Source organism: Camelus bactrianus, chromosome 23 (genome assembly GCF_048773025.1).
Source record: "Camelus bactrianus isolate YW-2024 breed Bactrian camel chromosome 23, ASM4877302v1, whole genome shotgun sequence".
Lineage (NCBI taxonomy): Eukaryota > Metazoa > Chordata > Mammalia > Artiodactyla > Camelidae > Camelus > Camelus bactrianus.
The window spans coordinates 16,868,678-16,887,346 of NC_133561.1; the positions used below are offsets into that span (position 1 = coordinate 16,868,678).

General features: G+C 52.8%; 1 protein-coding gene across 3 annotated transcripts in view; it reads right to left on the reverse strand.

Annotated features, from left to right (window-relative positions):
* Positions 1-18,378, reverse strand: part of TMEM63A (transmembrane protein 63A) — a 31,256-nt gene extending 12,878 nt beyond the window's left edge. Inside the window, exons 1-13 of one of the 3 annotated variants that reach the window (XM_074351685.1) lie at positions 17,721-18,378; positions 14,324-14,499; positions 12,521-12,720; positions 9,990-10,069; positions 8,106-8,169; positions 7,123-7,160; positions 5,119-5,261; positions 4,326-4,377; positions 3,838-3,946; positions 3,169-3,239; positions 1,101-1,181; positions 716-839; positions 489-622 (exon numbers count right to left, since the gene is read on the reverse strand). In XM_074351685.1, coding sequence (XP_074207786.1) covers positions 489-622; positions 716-839; positions 1,101-1,181; positions 3,169-3,239; positions 3,838-3,946; positions 4,326-4,377; positions 5,119-5,261; positions 7,123-7,160; positions 8,106-8,169; positions 9,990-10,069; positions 12,521-12,706 — 1,082 coding nt within the window. In that variant the 5' untranslated portion in view covers positions 12,707-12,720; positions 14,324-14,499; positions 17,721-18,378. Of the gene's footprint in view, positions 1-488; positions 623-715; positions 840-1,100; positions 1,182-3,168; positions 3,240-3,837; positions 3,947-4,325; positions 4,378-5,118; positions 5,262-7,122; positions 7,161-8,105; positions 8,170-9,989; positions 10,070-12,520; positions 12,882-14,323; positions 14,500-17,720 lie in introns of all 3 variants that reach the window. The other 2 variants (XM_074351683.1, XM_074351684.1) reach the window with 2 other exon arrangements.
* Positions 18,379-18,669: the final 291 nt, after the last annotated feature.

Below are 18,669 nucleotides of genomic sequence, written 5' to 3' on the forward strand. Positions count from 1 at the left end.
CAGCATGAAGCCCCCTCCCCTGGGCCAGGCTCTCAGAAGTGCCCAGGAGCGCCCAGGGGTGTTCTCCCACAGCTGTGCACCTGTAGGGTGATGGGAAGGCCATGCACAGGAGGAGGATCAGGGTTCCAGAGCAGATATATGAAGGAGGGCAGCATCTACCCCACTGGCAGAATGCTGGGACAATGCAAGCCCTGGGGCAGCTGTTGAGAGCCTGCAGTGGGGTAAGGCCACATCAACCAGAGAGGGGCTCAGAGGCAATCACCCATGCCCAGATGTCGCATAAACACGGGCTGGGCTCACCAAGGGAGTGAGTGTGGGTGGCTGTCCCCTGCCCCCAGCCACACCCAGAGAAAAAGGTGGAAATGCCACAAACGAATCCCAGTGATGGTGATTCAGCAGTGCCATCTCTATCCAAGAGGGACAGCAAGTTATCTGGAAAGGGACGTGAGAGTCAGCCAAGAGAGGGCCTGGGACAGGCCCACACTCACTAGGTGGCCATGGACTTCTCCTGGAAGGTGACGAAGGCCATTCCCAGGGGCTGGTCCTGGACCCTGCATTCCTCTTCTGTGATCCTCTCCATCAGCCTGTCCTTCATGCACGTGTAGTAGGAGATGGCGTCCTCCTAGCAGAGGACACAGCCCCTTGTGATGATGTAGTCCCGTGCAGGTGTCGGGGGGCCCAGTGCCACACCCCCAGCCCGAGCATGGGCCCTCACCCACTCACACCCCTGTACTTCGCAGCAGCAGTACTGGCCACAGGGCTTGGGGTTGATGAGGGTCCGCTGGCCTGTCTTCACCTGCAGGTTTGTGTAATAGGTCAGGCTTTTCTCAGTCTTTTTTCTGCAGGAAGAACAAACTTCAGGCTCACAAACCTGTAAAACGACTCACAGTCTCCACACCCACTGTCACCTGTTGGTCACCAGAACCAGGAGCTCAGCTTTCTAAACAAGAAAAGAGAGGGGCAGCGCCAACCTCCTCCCTTCCCCGCTGGGGGATCCAAGGTCAGCAAAGAAGGAGGGTGAGCGTCTCAGAAGGGGAAGGGGTCAGAAAGCTGCAGGCCAGCTTAACCCAGGCACACCTGGCCTGCCAGCCCTCCCTTACCTCTCCTGGCACAGGTAAATCAGCTTGGCCACGTTGTAGCACAGCTGGACCTCCACCACTTCACATGTGGGATATGCATCCCTGTGCCCGGGGTGGGCCGGAGGCAAAAAATGGCCGTTAGAAACAAGAACCCACCCCCCTGGGGAAGGGGAGACCCCCAAGCCTCCAAGCGTGGCAGAGCAATCACGCAGCTCATTTCTGCGCCAGAGGAGGCCTCTTTCCTCTTTGTCTTTTACCAAAGAGGGAGATTTTGAAATATAATACAAAGAGGTCTCTTTTAATAGCATGAAAGTAACTGCCTGAAACTGACAAACTTATATCCACTTGGCTTTAAATCAGTTGGCACTTTTCCAGGGAAAAAAAAATCAACACTATTCATTACCTCTTCTACCCACCCAAAGGAATAAATGTATTGTTTGCTCTAGGTCATATCTACTGTGGACCATCACTGAAATCCTATTCAGTTTGTGACCCTTTTGAAGAGCACAGACCTTTTAGGTCTGATGAAATCAAAGAGCCCTCCGCCCAGAAAATGTTTACACAGGCATCAACATAGTAAAATACTATAAGTATGCTGTATGTATACTTACTATTGGCCAGGTACTGATAGAGCATTAAGTTATCTAATCCTCATCATAACCTGTGAGGTTTTGTCCCCATTTTACAGATGAGGAAAATAAGAGTCAGAGAGCTAAAATAACTTGCACCCAAGGTCACACAGCCAGTGAGCGTCTGAGCCAGGATGTGAATGCAGGCAGCCCAGCTCCAGGGCCCATGCCTGTAGCCACCATATGATGCTCCCTCACATACAAAAATCATTCCTGGACTGTGTAAATCCCCGCCTATTGCATGCCAGGCACTGGGGATGGAGTGTGGATATGTTTACATTTTAGTGAGAGAGACAGTAGAGAAACGTCAGACATTCAATTGGTCAGTAGAACAATTTCAGGTCCCCAAACAAGCTTTAAGGAAGAGACCAAACGTGTAAGCATTTGCTGCAAGGCAAATTCACACATTCACCCCCACACAGCGCAGCAGTGTTCACTAAAAGGGCCTCCTAAAATAGGGGAAAGTGTGATTCAGTGTCTGTATGGGAACGAGGGGATTTTCTTTTTTTTTTAAAGATTACACACTAAGTGGAGCTACTGTTTCCAAATGTTGCCTAGTAGGCAACTTTGGGGGGCTGTTTAAGGAATAGGGAAAAAATTTTCCAGTATCCAGTGTTTACACATAAAAGAATATTTCTAAAATACTTGGAGTTTCTGAAAGAGGAGTTAGTCAATAAATTTTAAACATTCATTCTACAATTCTGTTTATACTGATAATTTGCTTAGCAAGTGTTCTTCATAAATAGCACAAAGTTATGCTGTAGTCAACCCCCAGCTCATACAAATTAATGATGACTGTTGCTGAATTGATGAGAAATGAATACAGACTCCTACCTGAAACCTCAGGTCCCCAGCCCAGGGTCGGGGCCTTCCGCCCTGCTCTCCGTCCACCATCCCCTTTCCTGATACTCCACACGACAATCCTGCATTCATGGCACCACACACACAATTTCCTTTTTGTGGGAAAGCCCCTCCTCCAGCCTCCACTTGCAGGAATCCCTGGTACAGGTGCTCAGTAAAGGTTTCTGGAAAGGAGGTTCTGCCAGGAAAGCTTAGACTCGCTAAGCAGTGAGTGAGTTCTGGGAGGACAGGGCTCCAGACAGGGTGCTCACTCAAGAGACAGCTGCTGAATGGATGGATGAACCCATGACTACACAGCCTCCCATCTGAGACTGCTCTCTCTCAGGTATCTCTTACTCTGCAAAGCTGACGCTGAGAAGCCCAGGGTGAATCCCTTTCTTTTCCCATGAGTTCTCAAGATGTTTATTTGCCCCTACACCCTGGCCTGGGCTCTGCCCGCACACAGCAGAGCTCCGTGGCTGGGCCAGGTCCTGCTAGGATCTCTGTGGGTGCCCAAGAGAAGGCAGAGTGCTCATGTAAGATGTCTGTCCCGCCTAGAAGGGGCTTGCTCAGTCCCTGCTCTCCCACCGGAAGTGGCTCGCAGAAATTGTCCTGCTCACCGGAAGTGGCTCTCTACCATCTCCTTCTTGGCATTTCTGGGGAGTCCTGTGATGAACAGGGTCCGCCTCACCTGCCAGAGAAACACACCAGGGAGAAAAGTCACCAGGGCAAGCCAGTCTGCGGGGGAATCCAGGTTTTCCACCCCATTCAAGCCCCACCCCAAAGAAAACAGAGGGGACTTGGGCAATGCAGGTACTCTACTTCCTGGCCTGATCGAGCCCTCAAGCCTACTATTTACACAGTATCGTCTTCTAGGCTGTCAAGAACACATTTCCAAAGAAATTTCTATAAGCCTCCGTGGCATGACCAAGAAAGAACCTAGAGAGGGGAAGTGACTTAAAGTAGGTCACAAATGAGCAGATCAGAGGCCCCAGGCCTGGAACCATGTAACAGAAACTCCCCCTCCTCTTGTCAAGCTGCAGGTTGCTGATCTCAATCCAAACTTCTTGGAAGTTACTTAGAATCGGTAAGCCCAAACCCCACAAGTATAAAAGCTAGTTGGCAAAACACGAGGAAAATATCCAAATCCTAATGCAATCTGTCAGAAAAAAAATTTCCTCCTTATGCTCACTGCCGTCATGGTCCTGGAGAATAAGCCTGGTGCCATTCCACTCCGGCTCCCACCTGAGACCCTCCCCAGCACACGCCCACCCCCCAGCCTCACTCACCAGGCTCTCCTCTTTGTACTTGATGGACTGGGTGTGGTGCCGCATGAAGACTATAGTGAGGATGAGGTAAATGATGGCGAAGATGGTGTGCAGCCAAAGGAGGTCATTGCTGGGGGGGAGAGGGACGGCAGGTGCCATCAGGGCTGGGCTCCCAGGCAGGTTACCCTCATGGCACTGAGCTGAAGGCCAATGGCTTCTTCACAACAGGCTCCTCTGACAGAGGTCACATGGCCACTGTCCCTTTAGAGGGGGCACTGTCCTGACAAATGAACCCCAGACCCAGAGGGCCCTCCATATGTCCTAAAACCCATGGCAACACAACAGCTGCCCGGGGCATAGCCATACTCACAGCCCAGCAACAGGCACTAGCTGCAAAGAGGCTTTCAGACATTAGCCTGCTTGCTCTGGCTGCTACCCTGGGCTCCAGAATCTGCCTTCTCCTTGGGCTCAGCCATCAGCACCCTCATGCCCTCCCACCTCAAACTCACTCAGTCTGTAGGTTCGCGATTGTCGTCCTCCCAAAACTGTAAGGGTCTTTATCTGCAGAGAAGCACACATACTCAGTGCCAAGGTCACACTAGGGAAGAGGGGGTGGGCAAAAGCAGCCTTGGTTTGTGGAGCTCTGAGGAGGAGCAAAAGACATCTGGACCAGTCAGAGGACAGGGACCCTGGCCCTGCCTTTCCAGAGCTACACCAGCCATGGCCTTTGCTCTACTCCAAGCTGCTCTCTGACAGCTTCTTCTCAACCTATCATATGGGTAAAGTCACAATTTGAATTCATCTTGCTTTGAGATTCTTATGGCACTCCTTGAGAAATCCAGAAACAACCTAAGCTGTTTCCAAAACCAAGGCTGGGAATCACTGAGCATAAGAAGTGGATTCATGGTGGTATTTTGGATGCCAGATTCCTGTGGGTGCTTGGAAATATAATTCTCCTTTCGGATTTTCACTTTGAGCATCACAAACATCTTCTGGATTCACTAATTGTGGCCTCCTGATCTGGGTGGGGGCAGGAACCTGTACATCCTCTGAAAGCCCCTGATTTAATAAATGTTGGTGTCTTCCTCCTACGTAGACCTCAGGGGCCCCAGCTCTTGGCCCGGGTTTGGGGTGGATTCTTCTCCAGATCTTTAATCAGATGAAGAAGTTCAAAAAGTCACCCTGAGACCTTCTCACACCTGAATTTAAGCATGAATCCTGGGGTTATAATCCTTCAAAGCTCCTCTCCCCAGGGTTGCCGCTCTGCCCGGGCCCAACTCAGGTACGATGAGGAGACCTTACCCAGCAAGTCCCCCGAGAGGTTGACGGGCAGGATGACACACAGCGACAAGAGGCTGACCACCGTCAGCAGGAAGATGATATGCCTCTGGAAGGACAGGTAGTGGATGGCGTCCTCCCCACACCACTCCAGGATGTGGTCATCACTGGCCAAGACACACACATGGAATCCTAATGAGTGGTGGTAACAGGCTGGCCCTTGGGGTCTTGCACGGGTTATCTCATTTAATCCTCATGACTGTCCTGCCAAGTAGGTTCCAATTTTATCTCCATTTTTTTTCCACACATGAGGGAACAGAGGTACAGAAAAATTACATTAACACTTACAATCACCCAGCTTGTAATAGCAGGGCTATGACATGAACTCCAGAGTCCTCCCTCTCAGCCCGCACCCCATACTCCTGGACAAAGACACCTGCCACTGCTCCATTTTATGGCTCTAGAAGCATTTGTGTCCATGTTTGTGTGGGGAGGTGTGTCCATAAATTATCCCACAGCCCTTTTTTGCTTCGATGAACAAGCAAAGCTACTGATGAGAGGGCTTCTGGGAACCTCCTGAGCAAAGCTGCACCGTGTCCAGGCTCACGGCCCCCACTCTCTCTCCCAGCTTGCCCGAGTGGCCTGAGTCCCAACCAGCAGCACCATGGAGAGTGGCTGAGCAGAGGAAAACCTACCAAGGGCATCTTTCAGAGGTAGGGTTAGTGTTGACTTAACATTTCTTCTTATTGATTCTTCTCTGCATGTGAGGGATTCTTTGCACAGAGTACGAATTACTTCCAATATCAGGAGGAAATGAACCCTACTGACATGATTTTATGGTGGGCAGGGATGGGTGAGGTTGGCAAATCCAGTTCTCCCACCTCTGTCCCCTCCTCCCTCCCAGAAACCCCTCCTGCTTCCTCCGGCTCCAGAGCAGAGTTCACTGGCTTTTTCTACACAGACTGCCTCCTGCCAGTTCCCCTGGGAACAACTCTTACCAACTGTGACTGTTTACAAGGTGTTCTCACACATATTAATTTATTCGAATTAGACAGAGCAGGTGTTATCCTCGGCCCCTCTTTATAGTTGGGAAAACTGTGGTTCAGAGGCCTTACCCAGTGTCTTATAACCACCACATTTCATCGACTCTAAGATGTCCTTCTCATATTTCAACACCTCTGAAATGGGGTGCACCCTGTGATCATGGCTGATTATAGCATAAGAGGCAGCACTTTCTCATTCTTGGCGCTGTGTAAAGTAACGTGCGTCTTACAACGGTGGCTTCTCAGAGCCGATGTGCTCTCGCGCTGCCACCACATGCGAGGTGACTAACTGGCTCATAACCACCAAGCACCTCTTTCAGGACTTCTCTTGAAGGGGAAATTTTGGGGGGCTTTTTTGTTTTTGGTTTTGGTTTTTCAGTTTTATTAGGTTAGAACTGTTACAATTTGACTGCACATATACAATATATTGCATGTAAATAAATACATATACACAGTATACAGCACATTTTAAAAATTTACATATATGTACTGTCTATTGCTTCTAAGAATGTTTAGAGCTTTAGCTTTTGAAACTTTCATAGTTATCAAACGAATAAAGCCAACCACAAAATAAGAATTAATTCAAAAAGATACATACACCCAAGGGGCCCAAGTTTGGGGGGAAAAAAAACTCTTAACCAAATAAGCTGAATATATTAAGCAATCATTATTTCTCTACTTTTCACTAATTCAAAGACATATGAAGTTGCCTAGAAGAGCTTCCAATCAAATATATCAGAGCTAAATAGTAAGTAGATATAATTCTTGCCTAAAGCAAAAAATTAGCTTTAATTAGCCTGCACAGGGGCTGCCTGAGAGCTACCTTTATTCTCAGCCCCCATATAATGCTTTGGGCCTTAACTGAAAAGTATCTAAGAGACTCCAGCTCAGGACCAGGCATCTTGGCTCTTTCCTCCTGACTGGCCAAACACCCAAACAAACCCACCCACACAAAGCCTCCCCGCAGCCACCATGCTGTACTCACTGCAGGCGGAAGATCGCAGTCAGCCAGGGGCAGCATCCCTGAAAACGGAGAACAGGGAGTAGTGTCCAATAATCTTTGCTTTTTGGAGGCAGATACAATCATCTTTGACATTAAATAACCACCTAATCTTTTGTTTCATAAAAACAGTGCTTTTGTCCCAAATTCAGCAAGCCACCCTCTAGTCCCAAACATGACAGAGTCTGTGTGCCTCCAGTCCTTCGGAACATGCATCCTATGCCCGAAACTCTCCTGAAAACCCCCCAAGTTTTGACAGTTTTGAGGAATTATACAGGCTCCTGGGTCAAATCGTGAAACCTGTATCGAGAGCTGATGAAAATTCAGGACCACTCTGGAGAAGCTGACGAGGGCTTCTGTTTGTTTCAGAATGACTGAATGAGGTGTGGGACAAAAGTCAGGAAACATGCCCACTCGTTAGACAGCTCCCTGGAGTGGGATCTAGAGAGGGAAAGGGTGTCGTAGGTCTTACTGTCCATCTCATCTCTTACACTTAAGACCCCACAAAGCTGGACTGTCACCCGGCTGGGAAAGACAAATATTTGTTCATCATTCATTCGACACTTACTTAGCACCTACTGGGTGTCAGGAGGTGGGGAACGGGGCTGGATAAGACATGGTTCCTGCCCATAGCTGGCTCATAAGCCAGCAAGCAAGTCAATAATTAACTGCCACACAAAGCTGTAAGTGTGATAACACAGACAAGTGCAGTAACCCTCTGCCTGAGACTTAATCAAGTCTCAAGATCCTGGGTCATCCAGCTTCCACCTTCCCTGTGGTATTTCTCAAATTCAGGTGCCTTCATCAAAGCAGAGAAGAGTTCTCACCAGTATTTGCCAGTCAAGGTCAAGGGTACAAAGTTAGCAGCTAAAGAGGAGCACAGCCACCCTCTCCCCCCAGTTCATCACTGCCAGTCCCTGCAACCCCCTCCCCACAGCCACAGCCACAACCGCCCCTTCGATACCAACCAGCTCGCTTTCAAAGTCCTGCTGCCCTGAAGAGGAGGACGACAACCTCTGGAATCTGGACTCACTAGAAACACAAAAGGAAAGAATGGCAGGTAATTCTTTTAAAAAGTCTGAAAGCTTATGTCCAGCATCCTAGAGCTCAGGACCAAAGCTACTAGCCCTCAGTGGCTGGGACAAAACATAAGTCACCCTGTGAAAAATACAGGCAAGAGCAATGAGCATTCCAAGGTACGGCGAGACATAAAACTCTGTCACACGGATGAATAACAGGGTCAGAGCATCAGTGGACCATCCTGTGCCCCTGAACCTCAGCACCATGACTGGTCTACCTAAAGTGACTTCAAAGTGTTGCCTGTTTACAATATATTCCCCAACATAGCAACTAAAACTTGGAATAAATACTGTATTTTATCAAATCTAAGACACCACTGAATGTAAGGGGCACAATTATTTTTATGAACCACTAGGGGAAAGAAAAAAATGCTGTCAATTAAACTATGACCACCAAAGATAATAAGCAGCCCCCAATTTCACAGATGAGAAAATGTCACTGTGCATTTTAGAGTTGATGAACTGGGGCAATTTACGCTGTGGCATTTTAATCAGACCCTTTTTTCTAAGTAACCCTGCGAATCTGAGGGGTCTGCAGTGTGCTGTTTTGCTTCTATTTTCCTACTCCTGGCTCCACCACCCCATTTCTAATGGCATAAGGCCTGGTGAAACTTAACTGTCAAAGTCCTTCCAGACAACTGTGCCATTTGACCTTCATGGTAACCCTACAGGGAAGAAAGGACAGAAGGAAACAATCCAACAAGTTGGGGGTCTTGACCAAGACCACACAGCCATGGAAGTGGGGGTGTCTCCTGACTTCCAAGTGCTCTATTCTGTGGAGTACTCAGCCCTCCTAGAGGTGAATGTGCCGAAAATGCACCAGGTGTTTCAGAAGTTTCCCCCTAACAGTCCAAGGCTTGCACACAGCTGAAGCAAGAGGCCCCACCACCTTACCCCCAGGTTAACATCTGGGGCTTTCACAAACACCAGAGTAGAGAATGTGAGGAAAGAAGGTGCATTTAAAGCCACCCCCTTGCCCCGCCCGCATTGACCACATTTCAGCATGAGAGCTGTCTATGGGGCAAGAGTGGGGATCTGCCTGGGGAGCCCCTGGGAGGCTCAGGTGGGGCAGCCCAGGCCAGTCCGTGTTTCCCCACTCGCTTCCTATTGCTGCGTCTGACACAAGATCCTGGGGTGTGCGACAGCCAGCCAGAGCTGGAAATTCTAGTTGTGCAGATCTGGAACTCATTTCCCACTTCAGGATACATGCACAGAGAGCTGGCAGGTCCTGGGTGGAGGTGGAAGGAACTGAGTCCTGGCCAAGGCAGTCTGTGCTCTGTAACAGGCTATCGAAGCCGGCTGATTATGGCCACCAGTTGACCATGACCCAGAGGATGGGGACAGCTCCCCTATGGCCCTGCTGCCCTTCTCAGTCCACCTTGCCTCATCCCCAGACCCAAACTAATTGATTTCAAAGAAGATACACCTGAAAATGTTCAAGGCAAGAAAGGCAGCCCTCGTATCTAAGGGAACTAGATTTCCTCTGCAGCCTGAAGCAGCAGGCTCATGGCCACGGCCAGCCCCAAGCCCCGAGGGAGAGCCGGCATGTGGGCCTTGGTTTTCTCACTGCCACAAAGAAGGTAACGAGACTAACCTCATGTGTCTGTGGTGAGGAGCAGAGAGAACAGTTTCGGGGCCAGGCCTGGCAGATACACCAATGAACAAAACTAACACCAGCATCATGTGTGGGCTGTGCCTGGTGGGCTTCACAATCCCCAGCCCAGCCCCTCCCTCTCTGCCTCTCTCACACACTCAGAGTGATGGGTCTCTTACCTGTCTGCTTCTGACACCAGGGCAATGCGGCCATAATCCCAGAATCTTCTTCTTATGATGGAAAACACCAATATTAAAAACTACAAGTAGAAAAGAAACCAAGTAAAAGCATACTGGATGGCTTCTGATTAGGAGAGACAGCTGTCTCAGGGGCCAAGCCCACCTGCTTAGACTCAGTGGGCTAGAAGAACAAGAGAGGGCAACGAGCTGCTCAGGGCCACACAGCTTGAGGGCTCGATGCTGTGCGCACCTTCTTCCCCAGCTCCAGTCCCCTGTGCCCAAGTCACGAAGGCTGTCGATGCTGGCACTGAGCTTGCCCTGGCACCTTCCTAGTCGGGCACACGGGTCCTGCTCTTAAGGCAGCGTTAACAGCCACATTCTTCCTCTGCCTGGTCTGGCTTCAGGGGCCCCTGAGCAGGAAAGCGAGGTCTGGCTTCACGGCAGCCCCGGGGAACAGCTCCCTTCTTTACTTTACATAGAATTTCACTTTTAACTACAGAACCAAGGTAGCAGAGCCCCTGCCCCCACCCCAGGCCAAGCCAGCAGCAGTCAGATCTTCACCTTGAGTTTGGTTCTCTTAAAGACAAGCTCTGGGGACACCTGGCATAGAGCATGTGGGGACAATGCCCCCCGCCCCCAGTGGTCTGAGGCTCTGGCTGGCTTGGCCGCCGCAAGCTGGGCCCTGAGCAGGCCCACGTGCCTGACAGCAACGCAAGGGGTTGGACTCAAGTTTCTCTAACCCCCTTTCAGCTCTAAAAATCTGTTGATTCTAGATGTCTCCTCCCTCCCTAAGTGTCCACCTTTGCAGGCCCTGCTCCTGCCTCTCTCCTCCCTGGACAGGCTCCTTCCCTTCAAGGTTCAGGGAGGTAGAGAGACGAGTTTTAAGCATATACCTGGCTTCCCTGGTCAGGAACTGGGGTTTTAATTGCGGATTTTTGACCCCAGAGGGGCTGAGTTCCAAAAGAATTTTCTCAAGATGAATCTGGAAGTAGGTGATATATTTTCAAGGGCAGATGAGTCCTGTTGTCTGGCAAACATAAAGGCTGCCCAGCAGTCCCCTCCGCCCTGGCTGCTGCTTCCTTGGCTTGTGTGGTGTGGACATGTCCCATGTGTTCATGTTCTCTAGGCCCCTCTGGCTCTTATGTGAGCACCCTCACACCCCCATAACTTCCTGCAATAAAAATCCACCCCCACCAGCACACTCCACTGGAGAGCGATGCTCTCTTCTCAACCAACCCTGTTCCAGACAAACCCACCCCAGCCTGCCTCTCCAGACTTCTCTCCTTGGCCCAGACTCTCCCTTCTCTGAGGACAACACTAGATCACAGTTCCAGGACCACCCACCTCCATTAATCCCACCGACCCTCAAATCCACCACCACACTCCTGCCTATTCCCGCCTCTCAACCAAGGCTGGTAGATATGACTGATCTCAACCTACAAATGGGTTTTGGCTCCAAGACATGGGTTATATGGCACTTAAAGAGCCCTTTTCCACAAAAGCATCATGAGTAGCACCCAGATTCCCACATCTGCTCATAAAGAACCAACATTGTAGCAAAACTCTAATGCAACCATTTAGACCTTAATCCTTGACCCCAGGGAGGAAAATGGAAAGAGGGGTGAAAAACCCCTTCCCTCCTTCCTAGGAACATTTTTCCTGCAAGCAAACTTATGTTTGATATCTGTCTCCTTCAAGGACTGGGGCCCTCAGGCCACACTAACTCCCCTCCCCTAGACCCCCACCCAAGACTAACCTCTGGCCCAAAGCAGCCCAAGGGGTCTACCCCTTCCGCCCCCTCTTACCCCGTTTACTCAGATGGTCTCCGCTACATGTGAGGGGATGGTGTTGAGAGGGACCGACCATCCCACGGGCACTTGTGAAAAGCAGGTGCCCCTGGGCCCCAGTAAATGTCACCTAGCCAAGTTTGAGCCAGTCTAGAGGAGAAAATGGCATATTCCAAATTGGGGGGGGGGGGATCTTTGGGAACAAGAAGGTCAACATTTAAAAAAAGCCACCTGTGAGGATCAGCCCTGATAAGGTGTCCTTGCCTTCCCCGTTTTCTCCACGTCCGATCCTCCAAAAGCCCCAGGGACCCCAGTGGAGAACAAGGGGTGACATTTATAAACTGGGATTTGCAACTGTTCTAATTCTCATCCAAACCGTCCATTCACATTGCTTATCCCTGTGGACTGGCCCTTCCCAGGGGCCTTAGACCCACAACGGGCTGATAACTCAGTGATGACAATAATAATCAAAGGAACAGCGACATGTGCTCTTTCCATACATCACCTTGTTCAGTCTTCTCCAAGACTCTCCAAGGTAAGAATTATCACCTTCATTTAACAGAGCAAAAACCTGAGCAAGCTATGTAATGTGCCCAAGGTCACAGAGCTGGGAAGTAGCAGAGCTGGGATTTAAACCCAGGTAAGTCTGGCTCCTCACCTGAGTTTCCCAGAAAGCCCAGAGCCGGGGGGTGGGGAGGGGGGTTAAACATACAAATAACTGACATGATTCACAAGGAGTCTCACCAGGAAGAAGCTGACGTCTATGAGCAGGACGGTGGGGATGCCACCGAAGGTGACCCCCTGGAGCACGGTGCTGTTTTTGGCTGAGTTGTAGCAGTAGGAGTCATTGGGCTGGTCCCCGATGCCCAGCTGCTCACGGATGGACACCTCCCTGGATTGCCACAGCTCCAGGAACGGGGAGTTGGTCATCGTGCCTGTCCTCCCTGGAGAATGGGACTGGGCAGAGGGTCAGGGCTCCAACTCTCCTGTGGTTCCCCAGCCAGCACTGGCAGAGCCAAAGGCCTCCTGGGTGTCTCCTCCAGGGGCTGGTGGGGCACAGGGATCGAGGAGAGGCAGGCACTGGACCCTGCATGCCGGGCAGATTCTGCAGAGAATAGCTCCATTGTGGGAACGGCCCCGAGGCCCAGATGGATGGGGTGGGTGGCTCACCCAGGACACAGCTGGAAGCCTCCCCAGAGGAGGGTGAAAAGGAGGAAAGGGAAGGATGGGAGCTGCTGCAGTGCCTGCCTAAGGGGTGCCAGGTTCCCCCAGCCTCAGGGGCTGCTGCCAGTAGGTCATTCCTGTGGGAGCCCCTGGGAGACCTGGGGCACAGGCAGGGGAGACGAAGGCAGGGCAGAGGAATCAGCAGAGGAGGAGGAAGGGCATCTGAGTGGGCAACAACTGCTGATCCATCTGAGCCACAGACAAGAGTTTATGGGATGTCAGGCTGGGGCCTCCGAGGCAGGCCCACTCCATACATGTGGAAACCGAGGCTCAGAAGCTTGAGATTTCCATTAAGATTAGGGAGCTGACTAGGGCGGAATTAGGTCTCAGACCCAGGCTCCTGGGTCCCAGATGCCAGTTCTCTTTCCACTACACCACACCCCCCTGCAGCTGGCTAACACACACACGTTCGTTTAGTGAGGGGTGAAAGCCGGGAAGGGGCAGCAGAGATGAGGAGACAGAGAAGGCAAAGGGGGGTGGTCTAGGGCGAGGAGGAGGAGGGGGTCCCAGGCCTCCTCAGGAACCCCTCGGTCACCCATCACATGTTCCTGGAACGCTCCCCTGGCTCCGCCCTCTCATCCCTGTTCTCCTGGGTCCTTTTAGTCTTACTGGAAGGTTCAGCATTTCCAGAGCAAATATTGTTCCAGGCTGGCTGTTGACCTTTCCTTTCTGAGGCTCCTGGCAGCCCAAGTGAAACTAATGGAAATCTCCAGTGTCTGTCTCCTAACACCAAAGGCCCCAGAGTTGGTGCCCAAGTTCTCGCCTGCTTTTCACACTTGTCTGTGGCTGAAGAGCCTGGAAAAATGCTAGTACCCCCTTCCTCTCAAGGTCCCATCACCTTAAATCTGGTTAAACGAGATTCCCAGAGGACTTTGGCTAAGTCTGATTTTTTTGTTAGAGACAAAAATTTTGGGGACGAGAAGAAAAGGTATAGAGAACAAAGAGAGATTTGGCCTGCCAGGTAATACTGGTGGGTGTGTGTTGGGGAAAGGTGATTCCCAATTCTGGCCCCTGGGATTGCTGGGGACCATCTCACACACACATGACAGGACGTGCAGGAAGAGTGGGCGGTGGGAGGTCCAAGGGCTTGGGAGGATCCCCCAGAAGGCCAAGTCACTTTCTCATCCCTGTAAAGACTTGGCAATGGCTGGAGGGTGTGATGCCAGAGACATGGAGTTGGTGGCTCTGCCCAGTCAGGAAAGCTGCCTCTGGAGACAGATGGTCTTAGCTTCCGTCTTTTAAACTCCACCCAGTGGCACCACCCCAACAGAATGTGCAGCCTGACGCTGACTGGAAACTTCTGCTTCCTGTCCCCACACTTACCAGATGCCAGGAGAAGGAAGGATGGAGGATGAGTCCCTTGGAGAGGTCTTCAGTTGGCACTGGCTCTGGCAAAGGCAGTGGCAGCCCTGGCCACCTCCCGAGCTGCCTCAGGCCCACCACTCATTTCCTGCCGAGCTTTCCTGATTAGGGTCATGGGGCACCAGACTTCCCTGAATCTGAGGGAACACAGACAGTCAGAGTCACATAGGGGTGGCCCTCTTCCAGCTCAGGAGTTCTGGCCTGAAGCCCTTCAGCACACTTCCCCTGCGCTCACACTTGCCCCAGTGTCCCTGAACTCAAAAGCTCATACGGAGCCTCTGGTTCTTCCCAATGGGCTCCCTCCTGTCCTGGCTCTCTCCCCAGACTCCCAGAACTCGGGAGGGTTCACTCCTCCGTGCAGCCCTGCTCCTCTCTGCTCTCTCCTCCCCAGCATCCCCTGAGGCTCCAGCCTCTCCCCTCCTCTCCAATGGCTCGAGGCCCCACTGGGGTCAGGACAGAGGTCCTTCCCCACAGAAGCACTGGTGGCTGTGGGCTCCTGGTCAGACCGAGTCCCAGACCTCATACAGGCCCCAAGGGTAGCTGCTGCTGGGAAGGCTTCCCATGGTCACCCAAGGGCTAGCATCAGGAAAAAGGAATGCAGTGGAACAAACAAGGAAGGCTTGAAAAGTGAAGTGCTAAGAAAAAAATCCCCATAAAATGCTCACAGAGGGCGCCTTGTCCCTGGAACAGGGTGGCTGCTATGGTGGTGCCGGGGGCGGGATGACCCTCACTGACACAGCTTTGTGCCAAGTTTTGGGAGAGCAGAGACTCCACGGGAGGCAGGTACCTATGGCTCCTCCTCCTCCATCAGTCTCAGTCACACCTCTAAGTCAAACAGGCTCCCCTGGGTGGTTTTACACAGTTTGATAAGAAGGACTCAGTTTCGTCAGCCAGCAAATACTACCAGCCTGGGATGGAACCTCAGAGCTCCCAAGAGGTGGCCTGTCCAGTCTGCCCCCTCGAGGTAAGGTGCCCAGGTGAGGGCATGCTTTGGGGGCCCACAATTGCTCTCAGACCTTTTGGCTTAGTTGTAGACTGTCCCTGCCTGTTACACATGTGAAGTCCAGGTTCTGCTGAACCACCACGGTCCCTCTAGGACCAGGCCCTCTGCACCTTCCCAAACAGGCGGACTCTGAGAGGGCAGCTAAGAGCACACCCACCACAGGGCGGCCCTGCCAGGCTCCGGAGGAGCGGGAGGAGGAGAGAAGGGGACTCAGCTGGCGGTGACCAGGAGAGAGCTGGCACAGTGGGCGAAAGACTGACAGTGGGCAGGGGTCAAACCAGCAAGTGGGCCCTGTGGCCACAGGCGCCCTGCCCAGCCTGTACATTTGGCAACACTGAGTCATTCCATATTGTCAGATATGCAAATGTGAGTGCCTAGTCTTATCCATGCCTCCCAGAGAAATTTCTGCTCATCATCTCATTCCTCAGGCCAAGACTCAGAAGACAAGAAAGCCGAGAATTACTCCTAAGGCCCAGTGGTCAGGTGAGCAGTAGCTGACTCAAGCCCCAACTCAAAGTTCAGCCCACATATATCCCAGAGTCTGGTTGTGGTCAGTGGGACAGAGGACTAAATCCAACAGCTGGTCTCAAAATTACCAAAGAAGTCAATCACCAATGCTAACCCCCTTCCCACCCGAGCTGGGAGCAAGGACTGGCCCCTGAAGAGCTCTATGTAGCACACCTGAAGATCTTTATGCCTCCCTGGCAGAAATGCCAGCAGAACGCTGCAAGAAGTGTGTAAGCAAATTCAGTGTATTTTTATCATCACCAGATCTTCCGGCTTTGTCACTGGGATAGCAAGACTGCAAGCAGCTCTAGACCTCCTGCCACAGAAGCTAACTCTGATGTTCTCGATGCAGAAGAAGGTCTCAAACTCCTCCTTAAAACCCCACCAAGCAGGGCCCAGGAACCTGAACAACCATTTACCTCCACAGACACCAGCCCTGCAGCGCCAAGGAAAGGGCACAGCGTCTGGTCCCGGGGGAGGCAGTGCACCTGGCAGGCACCTGAGCAGGCTTTGGAGTTAGGATCTCAGCACCACGCAGTTTAGACAAGTGGCTTAACCGCTCCATGCCTTGGCTTCCTTCTCCGTGAAACCAGGACAATGATGTTTCTCCTGTACAGATGGTGGGAGGCATACCTCCAAGACAATGCCCATAAAGCACTTTGCCCAGGGCATAACCCTAGTGGGCACTCAAAACTTGTCTGCTGTTAAGTCATCTCTCCAAACAATGGGAAACACAAGATATCCATCTGATATCTTCCCTGTTAGAGCCCAGTGAACAGCTAAGAGAGACCTTTGCCCACAAACTAAACAAACAGGAGCGTCTGCAAAGGGAAAAGGAGCCTCTGCTGTATATACACACCTCAAGGCAGTCAGACTCAGGACTCTCTGATCCGTGTCGGAGGACGGGACGAAGACAGTGGGGTATACGGGAGGGATAAGGGGGGGATGTGGGTTGTTTCTGCAGTAAGGGATTACCTGGAGTCTTTCCTCATCCCCAGTGACTGTCCATGACCCTACAGGAGCCAGGGCCTGAGAAAGACCCCAGGATGCCTCCCCTTGCATGTACTGGGTCTGGACTGGTGAGCACAATCCACTGGCTTAACTTCAAACCCTCAACACTGTTGGGGCTGGGACTCAGCCACACAACTTCAGGGTGCAAGGAAGCTGGGGGTTCATTTTGCATACTACGCTGAGGATTCGCTCTTAAAGACACCACCTGCGCTGAAAGACGGAGGCCAACCCTGGGTCTCAGGTAGCCATGCTTATCAGGCACTGGAATCTCTGCGGTTTCGGTTTCTCAGCAAAGTTCTCCTCACCCTCCCTTCCCCTCCCCAAACCCCCAGCTTCCTACCTTAGGACTCCACCAGGGCTGCAGTGAGTGGTCACTGAAGGACAGCCCCAAGGTGCTTTCTACTTTCCCAGCAGCAGGGGACTCAGATGCCCTGCCCTTTCACAGGCCTGCCTCGCTTACCTCGCCTAGTTGGAGAGAGCCCCTAGCTGCGCTCCTAGTTAGGCTGAGAGGCCGACTCCAGAGACAGGGAAATGGGAGGGATCCGCCGTAAAAGCGAAAAGCTGAAGCCTTGGAGAGAGAAGTCCAGAAAAGCCGCCGGGAAGCTGGGAAAGGCGTGGGGCTAGAATGGGGATGCGCGGTCTGCGCGGCCCAAGGAAGGACCCTCTCCTCTCACCCACCGCCGTCGCCCCTGCTGGGGAGTGGGGGCTGCGGAGACCGGAGGGCCGCGCCCCGGAACCGGACACTTGGCAAGGCATTCTGGTGTAGCCCCCAGGTCCTGCGCGTCCCGGGAAAGACGGAGGACAACATTCCCACTCCTCAACGCCCCTTCCCTTTACCTGCGGCGGCGGCGCGGCGGCCCGGCGCGGCCCGGGGAAGTTGTCTGGCTCCACCTGGCCGGGCGGGGCGGCGTCCCGACCACTTAAAAGTTACAAAGTGAAACTCTGGCTCCTCCTGCACATGCGCAGAGCTGCGTCCACCGCTTGCCCAATTTGCTCTTCGCCCACGGGGACGTCTCCCCCGCCCCTGCGGCCGCGTTCCGCGTCCGGGGCCACCCACCCCTCGGCGTTGTCCGCCCAGCCCTGGCCCCAGGACTGCCGCTCAGCTAGCGCATCTCCTCCCGGCGGTCTGCAGGCCCCGGCCCCGCCAGCTCACGTCCTGGGACCGAGGAGGGGGCCGCCAGGGCCAATTCTTCTCACCAGCACCCGGCTCGCCCCCTTCCCCGGGTCCCTCTGGAAACCCCGGGCCAAGCACCGGGTGGTCTCGGCCCGGGGACACACTCTGAGAGCATCGGCAAACGTTTTTGATTGTCGTCGTATTGCAGAGAATTTCCTTGACCGGCTCTTAGGCCCGCCCGGGGGAATGGGAGGATGGAAAGCTCGGCTGGACTCAGCCCGCGCCTCGGCTCCACGCAGTCAGCGGTCACCCAGCGCCGGCTGCGAAGGGCCGCGGCTCCCCCACCACTCTGAGCAGCGGGGCGCTGAAAGCCCTGGTGCGGCGGGGACGGTCCTACTTTGGCCCCAAACGGAGGTTGCAGTGTTTCCAGCGGCCTCCTGGGGCCAAGGCAGGTACTGCTAGCACCTGGATCGCCAGGGGCACGGATCTAGCCCAGCTCACTGAGCGCGGTGTCTCCCCGGGCTGGATCCAAAGTGTTTCCTTTGAGGCGGTGGCCTCTGCAACTGAACTGTAAGCTCCCCAAGGGCGCTAGCTTGTGCGCTAGGCAGGACGCAGGACGAGGTTCAGTGAGGACCGCGCCCCCAATGAAACCGAAGAGCACTACCTGCTGCG